The 14,511-nt window shown below is 36.1% G+C and overlaps 1 protein-coding gene across 1 annotated transcript in view; it reads left to right on the top strand.

Annotated features, from left to right (window-relative positions):
* Positions 1–14,511, top strand: part of ube2o (ubiquitin-conjugating enzyme E2O) — an 84,505-nt gene that overhangs the window by 63,428 nt on the left and 6,566 nt on the right. The window contains exons 8-16 of the mRNA XM_079378326.1: positions 6,128–6,278; positions 6,686–6,788; positions 8,296–8,629; positions 11,831–11,985; positions 12,190–12,302; positions 12,383–12,505; positions 12,829–12,918; positions 13,018–13,288; positions 13,897–14,370. Coding sequence (XP_079234452.1) covers positions 6,128–6,278; positions 6,686–6,788; positions 8,296–8,629; positions 11,831–11,985; positions 12,190–12,302; positions 12,383–12,505; positions 12,829–12,918; positions 13,018–13,288; positions 13,897–14,370 — 1,814 coding nt within the window. The remainder of the gene's footprint in view (positions 1–6,127; positions 6,279–6,685; positions 6,789–8,295; positions 8,630–11,830; positions 11,986–12,189; positions 12,303–12,382; positions 12,506–12,828; positions 12,919–13,017; positions 13,289–13,896; positions 14,371–14,511) is intronic.

Here is a 14,511-nt window from a genome sequence, read left to right as displayed (position 1 = left end):
GAGAAGAAAAGCATGTAAACATTCTAAATGGGTCTTTATTATGGCAGCAGCAGGTATGCATTACAATTTTAAAAATGTGTATTATAAACAGATATATTTCACGTATAATATAAATATATAGCGCGTCTATTTTCCTATTTTTAAACAGGAGATTTAAATAATCAAATAATAAATATACTTTGAATAATAAGAATACATTTTTAAATACATTTTACACATTAATAAGAATAAATTTGTAAATAAAATGTATTTTATTTACAGCAGACAATCATGTGACTGGCCACGCAGGTTCACATGACTCCCTCCTCCACTGTGAATAAATTGCCATCCGAATCCATGAGTTTTATCACTGAGGTTATGTAAATTTATTTTTAGAGATGTCCATATGAGAAACAATTACCGTCCAAATAGGGCTTAAAACACAGTAGTGGGTCAATTTTCATTACAATGGTAAAATGTAAATTTCTTTCTTTTCTGCAAATATGCCAAACTACAAGAGCCGAGCTCCTGTTCATCATTATCGTTCAACAACTGGTTCTTTTCATTCACAAACACTTGGATCTACTGAACAAATACGCCCATCACGCTGTTTCGAGTCTGAACAAGAGAGGGCTCTCGTTCGTGAATGAGTTGAACGAACTGGTACATGTCGTTTGTGAACGAATTGAACAAACTGGTACATCTCATTTATGGATGACATGAATGAGAGTGTAGGTCATAATCAGCTAATAAAATAAATAAATACATTTTTTATATATATGACCTAATGAGAAAGAAAAGAAAAATTACAAGTGAACTTCCCTAACTCCCTAAACAAATCACAAGCATACATCAAAATAAATGGCAGGTCACCCCTATATATATATATGTATGGCTTGGCGAGTATCAGCCATAGAGAAACATTGGAAGATCCAAAGCTCCCATCGGTTTTATGGGGTTTATGCTTCAAATATGTAAAAACGATGTGCCTGGGGTACTTGTAGCACTGATTCCAGGTATTCTGAGAGGATGGGCAATATAATTTATTTTATTACATTTCCTGAATCCAAACAAAACAGAGCAAAATGTCCCTAAGTATTCAACCCCAATACAAATGAAGACAAAAACTTTAATTTTCTGGTTGTCATACACTCATTAAGTTACAATTTTCATCTGCTCAAGCAGAACGTTAATGTTATCTTGTGCTTCAGCAAGGTATCTCTGGCTTAAACTAGCTAACGTTAAAGTTAGTGAGTCCATGCTAACATATAAACCTAAAGAGCGGACTGTTCTCGCGTCTTGTACAGTGTAGGTCAAAAACACACAAACAAAGGTCTACATTTCAGTGTCTCTCCATATTAAACCAGTTAAATGTGCATTAATTTAATCGCACCCTGCGATACATGAACAGTGTTGATCCTGCATGTTGTCATCCGCAATCGTGACGACCGACCCAAGGGTTTACAGATCACAATGCAAGCGGGAGAAGACTCATATTGCGATATGAGTCTTCTCCCGCTTGCATTGTGATCTGTAAACCCTTGCTTCGAGTTACCCACCGTATTTATTTGTGAATATTTTATAAATCCCTCCATGGAATATTTAATTCCCATTTGGTGGCCTTCTGTGTCCAAAATTGTGCAAAAACATTGTGGTTTTCACACTGCAGCTGTCATTGTAAGATAGTGAGCAACTCCGTTTGTTTGTCCGAGGGAGCAACAGTAACTAAGGGGGGGCGGGGCTTAAGATAGGTCAATTGTAACTCTAGACAGTTACCTAGGGCTATGATTCAGAGGTGGGACCAAGTCATTGTTTTGCAAGTCACAATTAAGTCTCGAGTCAAGTCCCAGGTCAAGACAGACAAGTCCAAGTCGAGTTGCAAGTCCTCAACTTAAAGCTTCAAGTCCTAAACAAGTAATAAGTGTTATTTGCCCAAATTAGTTGCTCTGTATTAATTACTACAGTAAATGTAAAATCATTAAGTATAATTATAAAGATGTAATAATGAGTGGTGTTTCATTGAGCAATGAATCATTGTTTGTGAACAAATATAGGCCTAAGTGAATGAATAATTTATGAATAAAACAAATGAATGTCCACTGATTCATTTGTTAATGATTCAGTGATTTTAATGAATCCATTGAGTCAAATATTTAATAACTTGCTAATACGTAATACTGACGCTCATTCATCAACACCTACTGATGTAGGTCTACAGAAATAGACATAAATTTATTGACATGATTGTCAGGTATTATTTATAGTATTTATAAAACATTATGCTACTTTATGACTTAAACTGATATGTTTATACAGAACATTAATTACTGGGCAAAGAAATACATTAAATGAAGCGGAAAAGTAAATATAACAATATAAATACAAATGTTAAATAAAAATAAGAAACCATCAGCGAAATGGGTTTAAAAGATTAATTGGATTGTGTTTCCGTATAGCTTTATTATTTTGTTCTTATTCCTTCAACAAATATTGATAATAACAAATTATTCAAATTTCATGCTGTCACGAAGACGAGTGCAATAATAGTTATAATCATGTTGCTGCAATGTCTTTGTTATTCTTAATTCAAAATAAAATGTTAATTATATTAAAAGTGACACATCAGGTTTTAAGTGCTATAATCAGGTCCCCGGTGCATCTACCAACCAAGGAAACGTGAAAAAGATTAACCCAGTAACTTTTTGTTTTGGTAAGCAAGCGTCTGAAAAAACGAGCGTGTCTGATTTTGCTCCCCTAGTGACATTGCAAAGGGATCTCATTACAATATTACCGCCCCTTAGTCTGTAAGTTTCCACCCACGGCACCGTCATTTTGATTTCGCAAGTGACAGCGGTGTACCAGTTATAATGCCATGGCAAAAGTTTGAGCAAAACATGCTAACTTTTCTGCCTTTGGCTGCACAGACGAGCACAGAACACTATTTAGAGTCGCAGCCTCAAAGGAAACAAGAGAGCAGTGAATTTATTGATTTATTTATATGTTGATCTAAAATAAACATGCAATTTATTTCCCAGCTGTTTACCTTCACAGACATAACCGACTGTTTTTTGTAACTCGTGTGTTTTTAACGTAAACTTGTCTGTGAATGAGAACTTCGTTTAGTAACGTTACCCACATGCTGTGACTGCCGCTTTCTGTCCGTGTGCTTCGGATGTGTGCACTCGGAAAACCGCATCTCAGAAGTTTAAACTAATATGATTTAAAACGCATGATTTCAGCACGATAAACATGATAATCAAACGAAAACAAATGTTTTTTAGCAGGTACGAGCTGTAATGGGGCAGCTCTATTCTGGAAAAGGGGGCGGGGAGCACCAGCTCATTTGCATTTAACTGCTTCCACTCAAAATAGGCATTTTCAAAATATATAATAAATGGTCTGTGGGGTATTTTGAGCTGAAACTTCAGACACATTCTGGGGATACCAGAGACTTATATTACATATTGTATAAAGGGGCATAATATGTCTCCTTTAATAGTTCTAGGAGTTGTTTACTTAAATAAAATTTACATTCAGTAATTTAGCAGACACTTTTATCCAAAGCGACTTACAAATGAGGACAATGGAAATATATATGTATTGTGTGTGTGTGTGTGTTTTGTTTTTTTGCAAACATGATTTATTCTAATGCAACATTCTCATCGGTTTTCAATCAGCTGTGACATAGGCTATAATTCTGCATGTTTTTTTAATATTTTATCCAAGGGCTTTTTCCCACTAATCTCAAATTCTTACATTTGATCTATAAATTCAATTATAATAATGTGATTTATTATCTATACGTTATCAAATTGAATAATTTACACTGAAAAATACAACTACATTAAATTATGAGATTCTTTTATTTTATTTTATTTTTTTGAATATACAAGAAATTATGGTGGAAATTATATTTTTCAACTAAAATAAAACGCCAGTAGGTGCCAGTAGTGAGCGTTTAATGAGTGAGTCATTGAATTGTTCATTCAAATGATTTGTTCAAACGGCCGATTCATCAGATGTTTATGCATGGGCTAATGAAACTTTGACTCAACCGATTCGTTCAAAAAAATGAATCATTCAGCAATGAATCGGATGGTTGCTTTTTGACATGCGCTGTGGTTTTGCCAAAAATGTACGTGACCTAATAAATATTATTGTATTTGCTCATTGCACTGTTTATAGAACTATTAAAAGTCGTAATGGTGAGTGATGTTGCCTACCTAACTGTATTTTAAATATAAAAACTTTCCATTTTGAATTTTGACCTCAGTATGCTGAGTTTCTTAGTGCTGCGTGAACCTCGCCTCAGCGGCGCAACCTTATACTGTCAATAGATGCATTATAAGTAGATATATCCACTATTCGCCACTTACTATAAATGTAATAAAATCAGAATAATACTTGCGTTTTGGTGTTTACATAGTTATTTTTGGTTAGTGATGTTTTAATCATGTTATTTGTCTGGCATTGTCTTTGTGCCGGGGCTCAGCCCCGGCCAATTTAAACCCTGTTTATAGTGATTGTGTATTTTAAATGTATAAAACATTAAATATCATAAACATTATGTGGATGAAAATACTAACAAGCACGCACTTAGCGAGTCTCTCTGTGGCTCAGTGCCAAAAGCTGCTCACAGTCTCATAATACGCTTCATTAACCAGCCTCTATTGATCATAACTGTATTTTGTTTGTTTGTTTGTTTAAAGGTAAAGACTTGCCGTGTCACAGGGCTGAAGTCCAAGTCCAGTCTCGAGTCATTGATGTAAAAGTCGAGTCACAAGTCCTCAAATTTGGAACTCATGAAATTCGAGTTTACAACACTGCTATGATTTTATTAATATAGTTGTCTGATTGATTTTATAGTCTCAAGCATTCAGAAATCACGCAAAAGACAATTAAACAGTTTTACTAGGATAAAACCATGGTTAATATTTGTAAGGGTTGTGATGTCCATGTTTTTTTTTTTTTTTTTTAAGAAGAAATTAGAGGCTGTGTCATTTCTATCAAAGGCGGACAAAAAAAAGATTAAGTGGATATTTGAATTAAATGTTTGGTCAATATTAAACAAGGACTTGATTGTCCTGTAAGTGTAACAGCAGCAATTACCAGGCCTTTGGCTACCTTTGTAGGCATTTGTAATATGTAATGTACATAAATTGTTTATTTTGTATTACATTATGTATTTTAACAGTGGTATTCAATGAAACCATATAATTTTTAATTAACCAATCATTATTGCCTCATTGTTTTTATATAATGCAATTTAAGTCATTTTTAAAGGCTGTTGTTCACTTAGGTCTGTTTTAACCACAAAAAATATTGTCTTAATACTTCTTTGTAAATTATTATTTGAAGTAACATAACCATGGTTAATTTGTGGTTACCATGGCTACAAGAACCATGATTTTTGAAAACCATGGCTAATTTTCATAAGGGAACATGGAAACTCAGAGAGAAGATGCATTGGTGGTGGTCAAATTTTTACTGACAATAAAACATGTTATTAACATCAACAGCCAAAAAAGTTTCACAGGATTATGAATGTAGGCTACCTGAGAGTGATGCACGGACTTCATCTTTTTATAAGTTGGTGCCCTACGCAAACTGCGTACTCTGCGTATAGGAGCACCGCTACTTATGCATCTGTTGACTTCATCTTATGTGTGGATTATTTGGTTTATTTGGATTATTAAAAAAACAGAAGCATTCTGAATGCACTCTGATGTGAATCTCTGGTTAAAACATCTCTGATAAATAATAAAGAACATGATATAAGGCTGGCTAATTTTAACTTTATTAACATGGAGTGGGGGGTTAAGTGTTATGGAGGTTGGGCACCCACCAGCAGAAACATAAATCAAGTGGTTACGGCCTGTGGTTACAGTACAAGTTTTTGCTGGTTCAGCCGATGTCTTTTTTTATTCAGACTAGTTAAATTCTTTTTATTTAAATTCTGAATTGACGACCCTTTTTGTAGCATACTTCAATGCTCTAGTGCACAGGAAACGGAGTGCTTCAAAGTATGATTTACTTGATCTAATAGACGACATTCAGACAAGTTGTTGCTTGCTTATTTCTCTAGGTTTACTCATTCACATGTTATAATCAGATGATTTGTTTTCTCTTGATTTTCTCTTATGTTCAGGGTGAAGCGACTAGGCTACTTTGATCATACTCAAAGGCAGCTTGGAGAGAGAGCCTTGTATGTGTTTCCTGCCAAGAGTGAAGCTACACGGATCACCTGTGAGGGTCCAGAGGGGGCACCTGCTCACCCTGAGGACCCTGTTGTTCGAAAGGTATAGTTGATGTTGATATCTGTTACATCTACAATCAAACATGTTCAGAAGAACAGTAACATTAATGTTCTATTAAACTGTGTCAACACTGAATCTGTATTAATGTTTACTTGTTTCTTTTTGTTTTTCTGATAAAGTTTTCTTCAGTACATGATGCTGTTAGAAAGATTTAAACACCGTTTACTTCATTTGCATCTTCATTTGTGTTCTGTTATGCTATTGCTTGTAATTTAGCTTATGGACTGTATATCTATCTTGAATGATTATTTAAGCAATTTTTATTTAATTGAAACGTGTGTGTGTTTTAATCAATTAGCTGAAATATGATGACTAACCTGGTGTTCTAAATGAAAATAAATGGTGTTTCTTTTCTTATTTTTTGATCATTATTATTTGTTCATTTTCAGTTAAAAAGAATGTTTAAAAAGGAAGTGGGAAAGAAAATTACAGAAAATGCAGACACACAAAGTAACAATTCAGAATCAACAGAGAAAATGGTGGGCACGGAAGGTACTGCACTTGTTATTGTCATTGTCTGTAAACCACAAACTGAACTCAATTGTCAATAGTCAGCATAGTCCACGTAATTGTTGCTTCAGTGTGCTGTTTGAATATGTATCTGATTATGTGAGTTTTTACACTGCAAAAAAATGGCTCATCTCACTTGGTATTTTTGTCTTCTTTCAAGTCAAAATATAAAAAATTCTTAAATCAAGATACTTTTACTAGATAAGCAAAAGGACTCAAGATATTTAGTCTTGTTTCTAGGGGGGGGGGGGGGAACAAACTAAATTAACCCATTTAATCCCACCGGTCACAATAGTGATTGTAAAAAAGGTTTTCATTTATAAAGCTCTAAAAACCTTACTGACTGATGTTTTAGTGCACTTCCTGCAAATATGGAAAAAAATAAAGGGTCTCAATTAAATATGTGCAGTTTCACATGATTAGTGCAAATTGTCACATGACCAGAGCAGTTTATTTCCTGTTTGCACCTTGAGATGATGATGATGGCTGCATCAAAGCTCCAAAACAAAAGGCTAGTAAAGTATGTTAACATAAAAATATGACACAGATTTTTGGTACCCATTATCTTTAAGGTGTCTAGTATTAATATATGAATTCACATACCTGTATATTCAGTTTTGTTGAGCGTGGTCATAGAATGAGTAAACATTTTGACGGTCACAATAGTGACCAGTGGGATAACCGTGAACTTAGGTATACAATATAAATCTTACAGTTGCTAGTGAAAATGACAATAAAATGTTGCAATGACAAAATATTGCACTAAATTAAAAATTCAAATGTTACAAAAAAATTACAATAATGATGTAATACTCGTAGCATTAATATATAAAAATTTGATGTTATATTTTACAAAATTTACAATTTTGAAATGCGGTGATGGTTGAATTTAGTTTTTTATCTCAGTGTTCCTATCAATGTTGCATAATGCTACATTGATAGGAACACTGCCTATCACTTTTATGCCTATTAGTAACCCTAGAATGTGATCAAACAGTTTAAAATAGCTGAGCTAAGATATATAACAATTTTATGACTGCAGAAATATGTTATTTCAGTACACACATTATCCCACCGGTCACAATTGTGACCGAACATAAAACACAATTTTTTTACACACTTTTCCCAAAAAAAAAAAAAAAAAAATTGATTATTTCAAAGGGTTTACTTATGACACATCATTTGGATATTTTCATGTCTGGGAAAAATTTAGGATTAAATGGGTTAAGTGCATTTTGCTTAAAACAAGTAAATTTATCAGCAGATAATTTTACTTGTTTTAAGCAAAATGCACTTAATTTAGTTTTTTTTTTTTTTCCTGGAAACAAGACTAAATATCTTACGTCATTTTGATTATCTAGTAAAAGTATCTTGATTTAAGAATTTTTAGATATCTTGACTAGAAACAACACAAAAATACTAAGTAAGATAAGCCATTTTTTGCAGTGTAGAAATTGTCAATTTTTTTGAACCATGTCTTATTCTCCAGGTGAAAAGAGATCAGTGCAGGAACAGGACTGTCCTGATGATAATTCTGTTCCATATTACCCCAACAATGGTCCCTTTCCATGCCAGGATGCTCTGAAGGAGGGAAAAGAGCCACCACTGAATGTTCTTCAGGGACAATGGGAACAAGAGTCAGATGAGGAGCCAGGGGATGATACAGATGATACCAGTTCTGTTACTTCCTCTGCCAGCTCAACAGCCTCACTGCAGAGTGGCCCAACTCGAAAAAAGAGCATCCCCCTCTCTATACGCAACCTGAAGAGAAAGCACAAGAAGAAGAGAACTAAGTTTTCACGCGAATTTAAACCAGGAGACAGGTGAAAGTATCCAAAAACGTTTTTATTGATTTCTGAGTTCAAAATTAAAATCTAGACCAACTGTTCTGTGTTGTGTATCATAGTGCAGTTCCTGCCGAATTACTCATGGTGATATGTAAACATTTGGCACAATTGATTAATAGAGTTGCGCATTGACAAACAATTCTAAATAATCTATTTTATTGGCCTTTTGATTCTGGTTAGGGTTATATGGCCTGTCTTGCACATGCTGCATGAGTGAGGCATGAGTAGTGTGTTTTTCAGTGCCCATAATAACAAATTAAACTAGGAGTGTGAGCCATGTGGTGTTGCATCTTTAAAAGGGTTCCTAAAAAGCAGTAAAAGGATAAATAGGTGTAGCACCTAAAACTTTACAGATAGCCCATTCGGAACTATGCTCCGAGTGTAAAACTAAAGCATCAGGAGAATATAAAAGACGAGGGAAAACATTGGACAACATTTGAATGCTGAATGCAGGCAATTCAAGCAGCCAGCACCTAATTGGGGATGTACTGTAGGTAAGCTATGTACAGTTGGGCAAAAAAGTATTTAGTCAGCCACCAATTGTGCATGTTCTCCCACTTAAAAAGATGAGAGAGGCCTGTAATTTTCATCATAGGTACACTTCAACTATGAGAGACAGAATGGGGGGAAAGAATCCAGGAAATCACATTGTAGGATTTTTAATTAATTGGTAAATTCCTCTGTAAAATAAGTATTTGGTCACCTACAAACAAGCAAGATTTCTGGCTCTCACAGACCTGTAACTTCTTCTTTAAGAGGCTACTCTGTCCTCTACTCGTTACCTGTATTAATGGCACCTGTTTGAACTCGTTATCAGTATAAAAGACACCTGTCCACAACCTCAAACAGTCACACTCCAAACTCCACTATGGCCAAGACCAAAGAGCTGTCGAAGGACACCAGAAACAAAATTGTAGACCTGCACCAGGCTGGGAAGACTGAACCTGCAATAGGTAAGCAGCTTGGTGTGAAGAAATCAACTGTGGGAGCAATTATTAGAAAATGTAAGACATACAAGACCACTGATAATCTCCCTCGATCTGGGGCTCCACGCAAGATCTCACCCCGTGGGATCAAAATGATCACAAGAACGGTGAGCAAAAATCCCAGAACCACACAGGGGGACCTAGTGAATGACCTGCAGAGAGCTGGGACCAAAGTAACAAAGGCTACCATCAGTAACACACTACGCCGCCAGGGACTCAAATCCTGCAGTGCCAGACGTGTCCCCCTGCTTAAGCCAGTCTGAAGTTTGCTAGAGAGCATTTGGATGATCCAGAAGAGGATTGGGAGAATGTCATATGGTCAGATGAAACAAAAATAGAACTTTTTGGTAAAAACTCAACTCGTCGTGTTTGGAGGAGAAAGAATGCTGAGTTGCATTCAAAGAACACCATACCTACTGTGAAGCATGGGGGTGGAAACATCATGCTTTGGGGCTGTTTTTCTGCAAAGGGACCAGGACGACTGATCCATGTAAAGGAAAGAATGAATGGGGCCATGTATCGTGAGATTGAGTGAAAACCTCCTTCTATCAGCAAGGGCATTGAAGATGAAACGTGGCTGGGTCTTTCAGCATGACAATGATCCCAAACACACCGCCCGGGCAACGAAGGAGTGGCTTCGTAAGAAGCATTTCAAGGTCCTGGAGTGGCCTAGCCAGTCTCCAGATCTCAACCCCATAGAAAATCTTTGGAGGGAGTTGAAAGTCCGTGTTGCCCAGCGACAGCCCCAAAACATCACTGCTCTAGAGGAGATCTGCATGGAGGAATGGGCCAAAATACCAGCAACAGTGTGTGAAAACCTTGTGAAGATTTACAAAAAACGTTTGACCTCTGTCATTGCCAACAAAGGGTATATAACAAAGTATTGAGATGAACTTTTGTTATTGACCAAATACTTATTTTCCACCATAATTTGCAAATAAATTCTTTAAAAATCAGACAATGTGATTTCCTGGATTCTTTCCCCCCCATTCTGTCTCTCATAGTTGAAGTGTACCTATGATGAAAATTACAGGCCTCTCTCATCTTTTTAAGTGGGAGAACTTGCACAATTGTTGGCTGACTAAATACTTTTTTGCCCAACTGTACTATTGTGTTTTAAATATCACCCCATCCCAAAACCATTCTGTATGTTATGGCACACTAAACTGTTGGTTTATAAAAAACATATTTATTTCTACAGGTGTTTTTCCTGTATTTTAAATTTTGTACTTAATTGCGCATTACATTGTGTTTTAGGGTTAACAGAAATGTCCAGAAAATTACTGCAGAATGTCCTGGCAGAAAATTAGCAGTGCATTTTCTGTTTTTTTTTTTGTTTTTTTTTAAACAGTGTAGTGTAGTCCAGTTTGTAAACGGGTGACTTTTATGAACCATGTCGTTTTGAATGAATTGGTCAAAATGAGTCGCCAGCGAGCTGTCTAAAAGTCACTACCTGAATTGCAGGTTTCCAAATTAGGATCTCTCCAAAATGGTTACGATTCCCTGCCTGTATTGAGCATGTTGTTATGTGGTCCTGTGGATGCAGTTAGCATTTTGATGTGTATGCAGTAATGAAAAAATAGCATTTTGATCTGTATGCAGTGAGACTAGGGACAATCTTGCTGAGCTCTGTATGCATTCACCTGTCGTTCATATTATAGACTAGGCAATTGTGTATCATATTAAAAAAATACGACAAATGACAATATTGTAATAGTAATATTAAAGACATAATACACCTGTTAATTGTCAAAGACCATGTTAATAGTTTAAAAAATAAAATCAGATATTATAAGACCCATCTAAAGGTTCACAACGTTTCATTTCATATATTTCTGTCAAATGAAATACATTTACATTACATTTAGTCATTTAGCAGACACTTTTATCCAAAGCGACAAATGAGGACAATAGAAGCAATCAAATCCCGTGACAAGTCTCGGTTAGTCTTACGCAATACAGTGTTTTTTTTTTTTGTTTTTTTTTATAATAAAAACAAGAATACAAGTAGATAGAATAGAGAACTTTTATATATATATATATATATATATATATACATACACACACATACATACATACACAAGTCAAAAGAATAGAGAGCGCTAGTGTTAGAGGGTCAATATATATGTATTTTTTTTTAATAAGACATTAATTAAATAGACTCTTATATGGTGTGTCTGTTTGTGCATAGGGTGGCAGTTGAGGTCGTCTCCACTGTAACCTCTGCAGATGTGATGTGGAAGGATGGTCGATTAGAGACAGGGATACGGTCCAATGACTTGATCCCTATCCAGCACCTGGACAACCATGAGTTCTGCCCTGGAGACTACGTTGTAGACAAACGACGTATGTTCTATATTTAACACAGTTGTGCAGTTTTCAACATGGCATTTGATTTGCATGTTTTATGCCTTTATTTTAGTGGAGCAGTCCTTACTAGGTTGTTTACAATTGACTTAGCAGTTAGATCTTTTAGACAAAACAAATGATTAAATGTCGCTTTTTACTCACTTGAAATTCAAATAAATTGTTTGATTGTGGCTCCTGCAGCCCAGGCTCTTCAGGATCCAGGCATCTATGGGGTAATTCAGTCAGGTGACCATAAGGCCAGAACCTGTGCAGTCAAGTGGGTCAAACTTAATGCTGCAGGCGACGATGTTGAGGTATTTTCATTTTTAGCATCAAGACGTGTGTGGAATTGCCTGTTTTCATAATATTTAACAAATTAAGCTTGTTTATGTAGGTGATTGGGGAAGAGGAAGACGTTAGTGTTTATGACATTGCTGATCATCCAGATTTCCATTTCCACACAACGGATATTGTCATAAGGATTGGCAACTCTGACACAGAGGACTGTGAAAATGAGGTACATAAATAGTTTTGCATTTCAGAGAATTTAAGAGAACATTTCCAGGCTTACCACATTGTCAGTGTGTTTATAAGTGAGTCTAGTTCAAAATATAACTTCTGACTCTTCTATGAGTTTTGCTTGGAGTTTGATCTCTCTGCACCTCATAGTAAATTTTATTCAAGTGCACATTTTTTTATGTAAAACTTGGACAATATGCCTTAGTTCCTCTATGGTAGTTAGATAGTTCTACCTTGTTATTTACAATTATATTTATTACCTTGTGTTCTTTGGTTTTCGTTCTCCTTTTGCTGTAATGCCTTGCCACACCTGTCCTGTAGAGATCTGTTGGCCAAGTGTGCAGGGTGGATCTGAGCAGTAAAGTGGAGGTTGTGTGGGCTGATAATTCTAAGACTATTGTCCTGCCACAGGTATGCACCAGTTTACTCAAACTGATGTAATGATCTTGCTACTGTATACACACATCCACCTTTATACCCTAGAACTAACACTTATTTTCTCTCTCTTAGCACTTATATAATGTCGAGTCTGAGATTGAAGAAACATATTATGACTCTGCAGAGGGCAGCAGTAGTGGTGCCTCATCTGAAGAATGGGAAGATGAGAGTGATAGCTGGGAGACAGATAATGGACAATTGGAAGAGGAACCAGGTGGTGTGGAAACCATCCCAGTCTCCTCCCCCACGACAGGTGCCAATGCTGATGGCAAAACCCATGGCGTGCATGCCTCCACGACTACAGACTCACCAGGAGCTGTCCCCACTCCTGAACTTCCTGGAGGTAGAATTAAGTACCAGATAAAATGTTCTCTTTAGTGCATTGACATTAAACACATCAAATTCACTTTACAAGAGAAGGAAAATGGATGGAAGCCATACGTCCAAAATTCCCATCAATATAGACCTTACGGAGTGTTTATCCATTGTAAGTGAGACTCCAGACTGTATAAATGTTTGTCAAATTTACCAGTAGTTATTGTGCACCACCTTGAGCTTAATTCATCCTGGGTATATTTTTACTAAACAACTAAAACTAAATCACATTTTTATATTATATTATATTTTTACGGTATTTTTTTGTTTTTACATAAAACTAAATGTATTCTACACGTGTATATATAAAAGTATAATTTATATTTTCACGGAGGTGTGATTACGTCATCAGTGGCATTGTTAGGGTTTCTGGGCACCTGTGTGGGTACTTTTCCCCTTACTAGTGATGCCCATGGACAATGGGATTCTCTGCACCATCAAAGATGGACAACACTAAATACTGAATTTTGTCAAGTGAACTGCAGATATCCTCTGCTCATTGGTTAGGGAACAGTGAACACTTTGTATCAATTATTTTTGCTAATTTATTTATTTATTATTATTTTGCTTGCTCAGGTGGAGGTGGCGTTGCACCTGAAGAGAGACCCAGTAGAGAGACTCCGCCACGTGGCTTCCGTGAGCTTAAAGAAGCCTTGAAGATATTGGAAAGTTTAAAGAACATGACTGTTGAGCAGCTCTGGACTGGATCACCGACCTCTCCCACTGCCGAACCATCAGCCACAAGTGCTGCCACAACCCCTGCCGATGCCAAACCCACAAAAGAAAAACGCTTTTTGGATGACATTAAGAAACTTCAAGAGAACTTGAAGAAAACTCTGGACAATGTGGCCATTGTAGAAGAAGATAAAATGGAGGCTGCCATTGAGGAGGAAAAAGTGACAGCGCCAGTGCAAGCTGAACCACAGACGCCTGTGCGTTCTGAGTGGCCTAGTGACACGCCGGTTTTGTGTCAACAGAGTGGAGGCAAACCGGGTGTCACCTTCACCAGTGCTAAAGGGGAAGTGTTTTCTGTTTTGGAATGGGCACCAGGTATAGACACCAGCAAACCATTTTTTCTTTTAGGAACAAAAAACATTTAGAATTATTGACTGCATATATAGTACCTTCTCATCTGAACAATATATAATGATTTATAATAATAATAATAATAATAATAATCTGTTTAAATTA

Source organism: Barbus barbus, assembly GCF_936440315.1.
Source record: "Barbus barbus genome assembly, chromosome: 25".
Classification (NCBI taxonomy): Eukaryota; Metazoa; Chordata; class Actinopteri; order Cypriniformes; family Cyprinidae; genus Barbus; species Barbus barbus.
Note: the sequence above shows the minus strand (reverse complement) of the source record. Positions and strands in the feature narration are given on the sequence as shown.